General features: G+C 36.5%; 1 protein-coding gene across 1 annotated transcript in view; it reads left to right on the forward strand.

Moving 5' to 3' along the window:
* The window catches only part of UTRN (utrophin), a 359,477-nt gene that overhangs the window by 316,937 nt on the left and 29,920 nt on the right, over positions 1-12,620 (forward strand). The window contains exons 65-66 of the mRNA XM_059833258.1: positions 1,402-1,513; positions 11,289-11,425. Coding sequence (XP_059689241.1) covers positions 1,402-1,513; positions 11,289-11,425 — 249 coding nt within the window. The remainder of the gene's footprint in view (positions 1-1,401; positions 1,514-11,288; positions 11,426-12,620) is intronic.

Raw genomic sequence — 12,620 nt, forward strand, 5'->3', positions numbered from 1 at the left:
CCTATTTTTCTTAATGCTTGAGGGAGCATAGGGTGACAAAGCTCCAGCTCAGAAGATATTATTTAGATGCCTAAGTTGGGGCTGATGAATCTTGTCTGTACTGAAATATTTTGTGTGGAGAAGGAGGGCATAGAAATAGAAAAGAAGAGAAAGGAAGACAAAAGAACGGCTCATTCTAAGTAATTTCTACAAAGAAGTTAGAGATCTGCAACAGCAAAAGCATCTGGCATGTTAGCAGAAGGTAGATGTGGCCATTTAATACACAGACTCTGAGTAAAGATCATAAACAGTTGCATCAGCATCCTTAAAAGTGAACCTTTACATTTATAGACACATATTGTCTTGCAAAACAAAACATAAAACTCAGCAGGAGAAAATGTGGATTGGTACTGAAAACTGCTCTCAGGAAGCAATTTAATTTAAACTTTTAACTATTTGGTTCGGTTAGCTCATTTTAGTTTCATACAAATGATATAACCTCATCCAGTCAGAACAACTATAGTATAAAAAAACAGTGGGCAGAATCTGGAATTGAATTGTTGCTTTAGTCAGCTTTAGTTAAAAAAAAAATTTAACGTGCTCCTGGTGGCTACATTTAATACAAGGGATACTGTATAAGTTTGTTACCTTGTTTATACATATACGTGCTCTTAAAAAAACCAAAAGTAAATAAATCAATGTAATTTTTAAATGCGATTTTATATTATTTTTATAATTAATGAATTATCGGGAGTTTTATTTTCTGAAACGTGATTAGAATTTCTGAGAATCAAAATGGTGTCAAAACATTTAAGCTAACTGTTAAATGTAAAAAGATATAAAAGTAAACCAATCTGGTTTATAAATGTTTTTTCTGAGATACCATCTGAATACTAAAGAGAGGAAAAGAAAAAGTAAAGCAATATAGTTTTAAGTCAGTTTGAGCTTTAAAATTATGAACTCTTCACACTCCATCTATGCAGTTGATGCCTGTAAGATTTTCTGCTTCAAAGCAATTTGGGCAACAGATGTTTGACGTTGGCTGTCTATATGGCTATAGGAGGCAGGAATTTCTTTAAAATACTCAATGAGGTGGCCTATGTAGTGTAGAAAGGTTGTGTGAAGGGGTCTAAGAGGACTGCAGGTTTCCTGTGCCCTGTGCAGCTGCTGCAGAGGCACTGGTGCCCGTGGGTCTACAGCTGTGACGAGTGCTGGCTGTGCCATGTCCCGGTCGCGCACACCCATGCACTTCAAGGTACTTTCTAAGCAAATCCCAACAAACTCGCTATAACCTTGTGTTGCTGCTGCTGAAAAGCAGATGACACCATTTCAGAGAATAATTTGCCTCGTGAGGCTTAATAACAAGTAAATATTAGAACTAAATCTAGGAAGCTTTAATCTCTTTGGTTTATGTCCCCATAGGTACCGGAGCTTAAAACATTTCAACTATGACGTCTGTCAGAGCTGTTTCTTTTCTGGCCGTACAGCAAAGGGGCATAAATTACATTACCCAATGGTGGAGTATTGTATACCTGTGAGTACCAATTTACTGACCGTTCCTAAGGGATTGTTTTCGCACTATTTGAGGTCTACATTTTTTTCATAGTCTTTTGTCACCTAGATATTTTGCCAGTATTTCTTTTCATATCTGTAGTAGGGCCTGTCTTCCTGCCTGGCTATTTGAAAGTCATCAGGGACTTCGCTCGTGCTGCTGATTTTGTGTGGGGGGTGTTTGGATTCTGTAGAAATGAGTAAAGTAGCCACCTCTGAGAGAACTTCACTTTTGTTTTGTAAAAACAAAGCTGGAATATTAAACATAATTGCAGTACTTGTATACGTGCCCATGCGCACACGCACACACACTCTCCACAAAGGTGAGAAAATGTCAGAGAAAAGGGACCCACTTTACGATTGCTATACCATAATAAAGAATATTTAATATTCCAGTAATGCACTTTAATATTTTTAAAGGTGCGTGATCTTTGCTTTCAGGTCCAACATTTTGCTTGCTTCATGAAAACATGGTTGGAAATATGTCATGTTTTATTCCCCTGAGTAATTACTGTTTACTGGGATATTTAAAAATTGGTGTGTAGCTGGAAAAAAAATAAACAGAATTGACAGTTTCTAACAAAAAAATGGTGTGAGAAGTTTGTCTGCATTAGCTAATAAATAATAATTTTACAACACTGTATTTTCCTAGTGAAATTTCAAAGGAATTTTCTAAGGAAGTTTCTATTCTTAAGTGGAGGAGTGGGTAACTTCCTTCATGCAAATACCACTTTCACTTTTTTTATTTGATAGTTGTTTACATCTTTAAGAATTTTAACTCAGTCATAAATAAATTAATGGGATAATCGGTATGCAATTTAAACAACAGTGGTAAAAGGTCAGAAAATATGCTCAGAAAAACAAATTCAGACGAGAATGTAACTACAGCTGATGAAATAAAGCTAATTTCCGACAGTGTTACAAGATTCTGTGGGTTCTTCTAATAGGGAAAAAAATCATTGTCCTTTGCTGTAGTAGTTGGGCTTTTACTATCTGTGTTTTCCCACTCTTTTTCATCCAATGTATCTTCTGTTACATAATTCAAATTCTATTAAGTCGTATTTTCACTTCATTATGATCAGAAGAAAATATTGAGTTATGTTAATTTATTTTCATTAATTCTATAACCTAATGTTAGGATTTGATTGATAAATTGGTATGCCAGGCTACATTCTGAAGAATTTTTTTTGAAGTAGATTGCAACTTTGTTGTTTTTCAGCCAGTTCTAATGTTTGTTATATTCTGTTACTCTTTTTTTCTTTCTGCCGCCTCTTTTCCCTTCTCACCTTCTTGAGACACTTATTGGCTGTTTAAGGGCTATGTTTTGAAATTACGACAGATACTTAGAGGGGGGAAAATGCTGCATGTACAAAATACATAATTTTATGTAATAATGGACGTGTTGTATATAAAACAGTCTACAATATTTCTCTGCAATACAGATTCTTTATCTGCTATAGCTACAAGTTTGATATGTTTCTTGACATACAATCGAATATTTTCTTATTGGAACTGAAAAGGTATGAAAAGGTGTTCTGTCTGTGCTGCTGCCTGGGAATAGAAATGTCCTTGGCATAATTCATAGTATTGCCTGGCCTCTAATTTTATTTATATAACAGGATTTTTTTTTTATTATTTTGATGATCAAATACATTGGTTTTGATACAACATCGTTAAAATAGAACTTTTTTCCAATTTGTTTAATGCTACAGTGGACTCCAACTTGACCATGAGCCAGCGATGTGTCCTTGCCACAAAGAAAGCTAACAGTATTGTGGGCTGCGTTAGTAGGAGTAGTGTCACCAACAAGGAGGTTATCCTTCCCCTCTACTCAGTACTGGTGAGGCCACACCTGGAGTACTGTGTTCAGCTCTGGGTTCCCCAGTACAAGAGATGCATGGACGTACTAGAGACAGTCCAATGAAGGGCCACAAATATGATTAAGGGACTGGAGCATCTCTCCTATGAGAAAAGGCTGAGAGAGATGGGACTGTTCAGGCTGGAGAAGAGAGAGCTCAGGGGGGATCTTATCAATGTATAAAAATACCTGAAAGGAGGGTGCAAAGAAGAGGGAGCCAGGCTCTTTTCAGCAGTGCCCAGTGACAGGGCAAGAGGCAATGGGCAAAAACTGAAACACAGGAGGTTCCCTCTGAACATCAGGAAACGCTTTTTACTGTGAGGGTGACTGAGCACCGGCACAGGTTGCCTGGAGAGGCTGTGGAATCTCCGTCCTTGGAGATATTGAAAAGCTGCCTGGACGTGGTCCTCGACAAGTGATTCTGGATGGCCCTGCCTGAGCAGGGTTGGACAAGACAACCTCTAGAGGTTCCTTCCTACCTTAGCCAGTCTGGGAGTCTGTGATTCTACAGAGTTTTATTTTCCTTCCAAACATTAAAAGGATATACCCTCAACTGATTGTTTACTTGCCTCCTTAGCCAACGTAGCCACAGCAGTCTGAACATGCTTGAGGTGTATTTTTCTTAGATTAATTTTTTTTCCTGATAAAATTCTCTCCAGCCTCATCTTCAGTTTATATCATGGTCATGGAGCAGAAATGTTCCTTGTTAATATCTGTATCATACAGAAAATTCAGAAATGAAGGCATAAGGTGCGTCAAAATAGATAATGCTGCTGCTCCATGTAATCAGATCCCCTTCCTGTCGCATTAGTCAAATACATGCTGGAAAATTGAAGAGGAAAGAAACAGATTATCTCTAGTACCGGTATGGTACTGTCCCTAGAAAAGGATGGTATATTTCTTCTGATGACTTCTGGGTTTTGTCTGAAGCAGCAGATTGGATATATCGGAGAAATTTTCAGTTCTCGTTAAAAATGTTCACATTATGTAACTGTGAGCCATTTCATTTACAAGTAAAGACTGCCGTACAGAAAAGTATCTTCTGGAAATGGCTGGAATCCCCACTGTCCCTAGAACTAGGGACGGCTTGTATTACAATGAAGATTTCTGTTCCTGCTGCAAAAAGAATATAGTTTTAAAGCAATATTAAGTGCACCATAAGGTAATCCAAGGGAAAAGTCCCTTCTTCCCATGAAATACAGGAGGAATGAGGTGAATCCGCTATGGGATAATAAGGGGAATAAGATGACATTCTTGATTAAAGTGAGCGAAGGAAGGCAAGTATATGGGAGGTAAAGGAAGGAAGTTGGATCAGTTTAAAGTAGAGCAGAATAAAAAAGCTGGCATATAATTTAGGTTGCATAAAATTAGAGGTCCAGTGCTGCCCCCAACTAATTTGGAAGCTGAATATAGGGGTTGCAATTTTTCTTGGGTCTTCCTGTAAGTACACTCTGCGACCTCCATTTCTGTAAGAAGAAATGACCCATTACATGAACAGACTTACTATATTCCTGTTTGACTTCCATAGTCAGTACCTACATGCAATCCATTTTAACTAATCTCGTCTGAATTAGGTCAGGAATAAAGAATTGATTTCACAAAAGGATCTAGTATTATTTATTATTACTATTTGTAATAATGCACTATTTTTGATGTGCTAATCTGTTGCTCATTTAATGCAATATAATAGTCAAGAATTGCAAAGTTAAGTTAATAAAAGTTAGTAGAATAGCTTATATGTTTAAATAGAATAATGCCTGAAAAATAGCATAGAGCTGGATCTATAAAATTAAAAAAAAAAATAAAAAGAAGGTACCAAAGGCCAATGAATTATTCCTTAGAATCCATTATATTATGATACAGATACCCTGAGTAGGAAGAGTGCACCTACTGTACATTTTTAACCAAATTCAAAGGCTGTTGATGTTAAAATGTTACTTTTGTGGCCAGTGTTGCAAAGCAGAGTTACAAATACATGTACTCATCAAACTGCATTAATAAGATCTAGCTTCTCTTTCTTACTGTTAATGTATATGAATACATTAATACCAAGAATACTAGCAATTATTAGGAAAAAAATGCTTCCCTGGTTAATAAAGCTGGCATTTAGAACTGGAGTGTAGTTGCAGATGGAGGGAAGACCTTTTAATTGTCTTTAGGTAAGCAGTTCAGTCCAAGTTATGAAGGGATTTCTCAGAAGCTCAGTTACTTCTACTTACATTTAAAATAATTTGGAGAATGGCTTAAGGAATCTGTTTTTAAAATTAAATATGCAAGGGAATGATTCTCCATTTTAATGAGCTTCATGATACTGACATCAGGTGAGAATAGCTTCATAATTTCAGAACAGGGCTACTTACACCAGATAGTTATGTGTAGTTATTGCATCCTAATCTGTAAGGCCACTTAGTGTTCATCCTAGTTTTCTTGATGCTGGAAATGCAAAAAATCATGATAATGGCTTCAATTACGTCTTTTTTCTTTCATTCAGGATTTAGAGATGGATGGGGTAAGGAACTGAAAACACTGCTGTCTCTAAGTAGTAGAAATGCAAAGTTATTTTAATTATTTTCTCACCTTTAAATAGTCTTTCTCTGAAAAGATGGAGAAATAGGATTTTTAATGTAGGATTTTACACAGAGATGTGTAAAAATTTTGTAAGATTTTCCTAGCATCTAATTCAGGAATATTCTTACGTAAGTACCTATGTTATTTATTTTTAGCTTTTTTGGAATGGAAATTCTCTCAGTAGTGGTGCTTGTGATATATTAATGTGGCTTTCTGTACCAACGGGTCCTTTGAATTTCAGATGGAAATACTTACTGGATCAGTTTTCTTTCTGCAAATTGTTTCCACTTTGCAATTCCTATATTCCACAGTAAAACCTTAAAAGCAGCTTTTCTGACATAATGTACAAATACCAAATCAGCAGATCTGAAAATTTTCTCATTGCAGGTAGTCTTACTTCCTGGCCTCAATGAAAGTATAATTGATTTTTGTAGTTCTGTGCCACTACACTCACCTGGCACAGCTCCTTATTTTGGGAACTGTTTTTTTTGTCGCCTTTCTATACAAAATGATGGCAGCAAAGGTTAGCCCCTTCATCTTCCAGATGACCAGAATTTTATTGCTCTGAAAGAGCTGAGAACATGATAGGCAAGATGTCAGAAATTATTGGTTGAATGATAGTTCACCCTAGAGTGAATTTTTTTCCAGGCACAATAAAGCTTATCTGCAATAGTGCCTGTTAAGACTTCTCTAGGTAAGTCATCTGAAAATTTAATTGCTACTGACATTCAGAGAAGACAGATACATTCCTGAACATTAAGCAGCCTCAGTGTTTTATAATCAAACAAACTGACATAAGTAAGTCAGTGGTTTCATCTCGACATGCTTATCAGTGCACCAGGCATGACGCTTTACTGTAATCAAAATGGAATTGTTCTGTGGGGAAGATGAAAGAAAGCAGCAAGAATGGTTGTATCTGTCTATTACACATGCAGAATATAGCTTCCAGCTGTGGAGTTCAGAGATTACTCTTTGCCTTGAGAAGAATAGCTATCTGGTCAGGGTAGTCTTTGAGCAGTCTAGCAGCTGGGCAGTGTGCTTTCCTCTAGGTCTCACTCTTACAGTTGCTCAGATAGCTGGCTTGTGTGATCTGCTACCCTTTTGCAACTTAATTTGTTAAATTCTGAGGTAAGTTAGTTACTCTTGAAATTACAGCTTGATTTCATTAGAGTTAACTAAAATACACACACAATTTATAATCAATCTCTCCTCTTGGTGAGAAACTGCTATGAAATGCCCCTTTCTGAAAGTGGTCACAGAAGGATAATCTTCACAATGTTACACAGTGCAAACATCACTCATGTGGCAGTGACAGCCATAAATACAGTTATTATACATTTAATAATCTAAATTTTGTGGTATCTTATCTCATGCCTCTATCAAGGGATGTGAGATGCTTTTTTTAAACTGTGGGTGCTTTGTTGAATGGGAATGAATGTATGCATTTAGACAACTGCTTAAGTTATTGCTGAATTGCATTCTTAAGTGTCAATTTTTATAAAAATGATTAGATGAATGAAGTGTTTGTCTCTTTATGCCACATCCTATGCTAGGAAGTTTCCCAGCCTCCCAGTGTTACCTAGCTGACAGCTGCTTTAAGATGCAGCTATCATCATACCTGCACATATCGTAGCTGTTACCATAAGTAGGTCTAAGAATTTTGTTTTCCATCAAGAACAGTCAGGTTGATGGTACAGATTCTACCAAATGTTACAGATAAATAAAATGTCAAGAAATAAAAATATGGAGATGTAATTTTTTTTTTTTTTTAAACCACAAACTCTTAAAATTTGCTAAAGCATTTGAAGAGTATCAAATGGTATCAAATTCAGGTATCTCTACTAAGGCTTCTATTAAAGAATAAACTGAAGTCCTTTTAAACAGCATAGATGTTCTTTTATACTGTAAATTTTGCATCACTGAGCATGTCTTATTATACGAAATATATTTTCTTGGAACTTGATTATAGTGCATATTGAATGTCTGTGTACATTTATCTCCAGCTTCCTCATAGTCCATGAATGTCTGACTGGGGTTAATGACAGTGTTCATTAGTGAGGTTCACATCGCTTCTGGGAATCAGTTTCTACATGTATATTAGAACAGCTCTTTGCTTTTGTGCTAGCTGTAATATAAGAAATGTAATTAAGAGAATGATGACTTAGGTGCACACTGGTCCTTTTACATAGGTAGGTGCAGTGAAAGGAACGGGAAATTGGGCTTTCATTATCACTTTATTATTTTTTCCTTGAAAAAGGAGAATAGTGAGAAATAAATATAAATAAATATATGTATATATTAAAAGTGTTGTATTATTTAGTCACATATTGTATGGGGGTTTATATTTATGTTTATTTATTATAATTTTTATATTATATATTACTTAATTTAGACCACTCCAACTGGTTTATTACATTCTTTGTAGTACTTTTTCCCAACAAAGACTTGTTCTATTTCTAATATATTAAAAATGTATACAAACTGGTATTTTTAACCTGTATATAAAAACCATGTCTCTACTTATTCTGTTTTTTCCACTGCTTTCCATGTAAATCCCAGTTTCTTAAATTTGTGTTGGTTTACAAGGAATTTTATGTGGTTTTGGTTTGTGACTTATGACTCCATTTGTTTCTGCCTGGTATATTGAAAAGTGCCAATGCCAGTTTGTCAGTTGTTACAGATTTTCTCCTTGAGACCTTCTGCTACAGATGTTTTTTTAGTTATTTGTGTGTGCCAGACATGGATCTTAGTCATACTTTCCTGAACTTTGTCTTGTTTTAAGAACTGAGATTTTAAATTGAGTTTGAAAGCGTGGTCTTTTGGCTGAAATTTTCAGTCAAGGAAAGGATTTTTTTCTTTGCTTTTGAAGCAGTTCTGTAACTACAGTGGTGTTTGGTGTTTATGCTATTGACTTGTGTGGAAATAGTCAAGATGGCATCATGTAAGGAAGTGTGCAAGCTACCCATTGGTTTTAATTTAGTAGATAGATTCTACACAACAGTGCCTGGCTATTCTTCTTTGAAAGTAAAATGCTATAGCACATCTCTTTTGGCATGATTTTGGATTGGATTGTGTACTGTGGCTATATGCAAAAAACATAGAAGAAATACTTCTAAGAGTTGCATCCTAGTTGCATGTAAAGTAAAATAGTTCTTCCAAATCTGCCCAAATTTCACTGTTCAGTATTTATTGTCCTCAGTCAGTACATGGTCATGTTAGTCTTTCCAAGGAACTGGATCAGGTTGTCATACCAAATAAAGAATACACCAGAGGAGAAGTTCGGCAGCTCAGTAGACATTTATTTCTGCAATATATAGGTACTAAAACTTTCATTCCTTGGCCTTGGGACAGAGTTCCATCTGCTGGAGTTACTGTTGCGTGAGAACAAGCAGCCCTTTGGGCCGCCTCACGTTCCTTGTTTGGATGATGCAGTGATTGGAGCAGATGCTTTCCGAGAATGATTTTTGTGAGCCTTCCCTGAATTTACCTGTATTAAAACTCAGGGATTCAAACACCTCTTAATACCAGATTTGCTCAGTTTGTTGTTACTTATTAAAGTTAGATGTGAGAAACTCTTACCAACATCAGTTTGATTATCTACAATTTTTATTGCTCATCTGATCTGCGTTACAAGAGTTTGTAACTGTATACATTATACATACATACACATTATACATATACATACATAGGTGAATAGGGAAGTATTTTTATGTTTTGGCAACAGAGAATAAAATCAGAGAATAGTTTGCCTGACCTGCTTGTAGGCCTCTTTGTAGTATGTCATGGAAAAAACTTATAAAACTGAGAAGTCTTTCACCTTGTTTTCCCTATGGATACCCATCCGCTTTGGCATCCTTTTATGTTAACAGGCTTCTCCCAAAGCAGAGGGTACGGGAATACAATCTGTAGGTTGTTACAGGGTTTGGGCTGGAAATCTGTAGAAGCCTTTAGAAATCTTCAGCTAATGCAGGAGGTGAATGGTCACTTTTTCTTTACTGCAGTTGCAAGAGGAAATGCTCAATAGTAACTGCTACATGTGATGGGGACCGTTCTGTTTAAGTACTCAGTACAGCCTGTAAGCACATATACTTTAAAGGCATACCGTACACTATTGTTTCTTCTGGCAGATACCTTTATTGCCATTTTCACCTTGTATTTTATGCCTGCATGTTTTGCTTGTATCCCTGCTTTTGTAGCAGAAGTTAACTGAATCGTATTACCAAAGCAGTGCTGCCATTATTGCTGTGATTATTTCCAGTTGAATTGATTTTTTAAAAGCAGTTGCATGAATTTTAATTCTGTTCTAAAGAACACAATTAATTTCATGTGGGGGTGAGAGATGCGGCTAAGCACTTGTCAGTTTTGGAAGGAGCTGCATCAGTGGGGACCAGTAAAAAAGCTGCTGGGCAGGGTGGGAGTTGCTGATTGTAGCTTGTTAATTTAGACTTGCAGAATCTTGTGGCTAATTTTTGTAATAGTCTTATCCTGCACTAGTAAGGAGGTGACTGAATTAGTTTGTGAGTTTGTTACTTCAGGCACTGATTGTTCTTATCAGGCCTGCCTCTGACTGTGCCTTTGAACAGTGCCTGTACAATGGCTGTCACTTCATCTGTGGGGTTTTTTTGACTCACAATGATACAGATAGTGGCAGAAACCTGTAGGGAGAGAGCTGGTAACTTGAGAAAATGCTTGTTAAAAACTTGGCCATTGCAGCAAAGAATGGTTTAGCACGTACTGCTCCCATTTCATGATAAAGTTTCCCAGTTTAGGCATAGAATGGGGAGGCAGTGAGTATTTTGTGGCACTTTGTTGAATATAGAGGGCTGTGTTAGCTTTTTTTTTTTAAAAAAAACAAAGCCATTACTGTTAGCCATATTTTTTCAGCAGAGCCATTACAAGGTTTTTCTGTCTATGGGCTGAGTCACAAGCTTCATGTGTATAAGTGTACTGTCAATATTGCTTTCAATGGCTAAGAGTATCCCCTTATATCTGGCAAACTGATTTGCCTTTTTTTTCCTGAAAAATTAAATTTTTGTAAGACTGGTTATAAATGTTTAATTTAAGACTTGAACCTGTTTCAGTTTTTCTCTAATTTATAAACTAATTGGCATTTATTGCTGAAAATTTGAAGCCTCGCTGTTTTTTCCAATAGAAGAGAATTTGTAGATGCGTTACTGTTACTATTGTACCATATTTCAGGACACTAAAAAGGCAATTTTAACATCATTAACATTTTGAAGTTCTTCCCTGTATCCTTTTTCAGGACAGCAGCAGCACTATTATCTCAATGCTATTTAGCAATGTGCAATTTAATTTCTTCTAACTTTTTAAGACAACATCTGGAGAAGATGTACGGGACTTCACGAAGGTGCTGAAAAATAAGTTCCGGTCAAAGAAGTATTTTGCAAAGCATCCCCGACTTGGCTACCTACCTGTGCAAACAGTATTGGAGGGTGACAACCTGGAGACGTAAGCTTGATTATAGAGTAATTGCTGCTGGGGTCACTGGCCTATTCTGTTAAAAACATCAAAAAAAAGAAACCCTAGAAGTAATCAACAGCAGTTGTAGAGCCTTGTGCTGTATTATTTTCTATGAATTGTTTTGCATTATTTGCAGATCTTGTCTGTTTTTGAAAAAGTAATGTATTTTATACTTTGATTTTTGTAAGCATTTTATCATAAAGCCATGGACTTTTGCAGGTAGTGTTGGAGGGGGCTGAATGGCTGTTTTACAGAGAACAATTTTATAGATTTGGGGAGACTGGGCTTCTGGAACTGCACTGCTTATTTGGTTATCTCAAAGTCCCTGGAGTTAGAAATCTCTGAGCTAATTAGGTTCCTACAGGCTTCAGAAATATAGGTGGCCTAATAAAAGAGAACACTCTCAGTGTCTCCACAGTATTACTTACCGTGCTGGCAGAAATACTCCACTTTGTTCACTTACTTGGTAGTTGTCAGCAAAGGACACTCTTAAAAGAGCAAAATTAAGATGTGTTGACAGGGCGCTAGAAGTAGTTCATGGATTGACTCTCCTTGACATCCTGGAGTCTGTGGTACTACTGTATTGTCTGAACACAGCACCGCTTAGCTAGCAACAGCAAATGTGGGGCTTCGACATATGTGCTCTGCTTGCATGCAATAGCCCGGTGCCATTGTCCACACTCTGTTTTCATGACCAGAGGACTGTGCATTTTATTTACAATAAACAAATAAACCCTATTCATTAGTGGTATAAGAAACAGGAGGAAGTAATCTGAAAACTGGCATTATTGATGGCCTGGCTTCTAAGGAATCAACGTACATTCAAATGTTGAAGTGTTACTCACTGGGGCAGTCTTCAGCTGGTGTGTATTTAAAAACAAAACAAAAAAAGTCACCAACACAGGAAAGCAAAGCTGTTTTGATATGATGAAAGTTTGACGACAGTGCCAGGAATTGGAGTATCAAAACTGTAATCACAGGTCAGGATAAAACTCTCTTGGTACAGTCATGTGGGAAATATACAGATAAATTGCCAGCATCGTGCTGAGGAAACTGTTGGTATTGGTTCTCTCCCCCGCTGGTGGCAAAACTCAGTAACATGTTCCTTTAAACAAAAAAAAATGAAAAAAAAATCCTAAATAGTTACTCAAGTGTCAGAATGTAATACAGTATGATTATTTTT

This window comes from Gavia stellata, chromosome 2, assembly GCF_030936135.1.
Source record: "Gavia stellata isolate bGavSte3 chromosome 2, bGavSte3.hap2, whole genome shotgun sequence".
Lineage (NCBI taxonomy): Eukaryota > Metazoa > Chordata > Aves > Gaviiformes > Gaviidae > Gavia > Gavia stellata.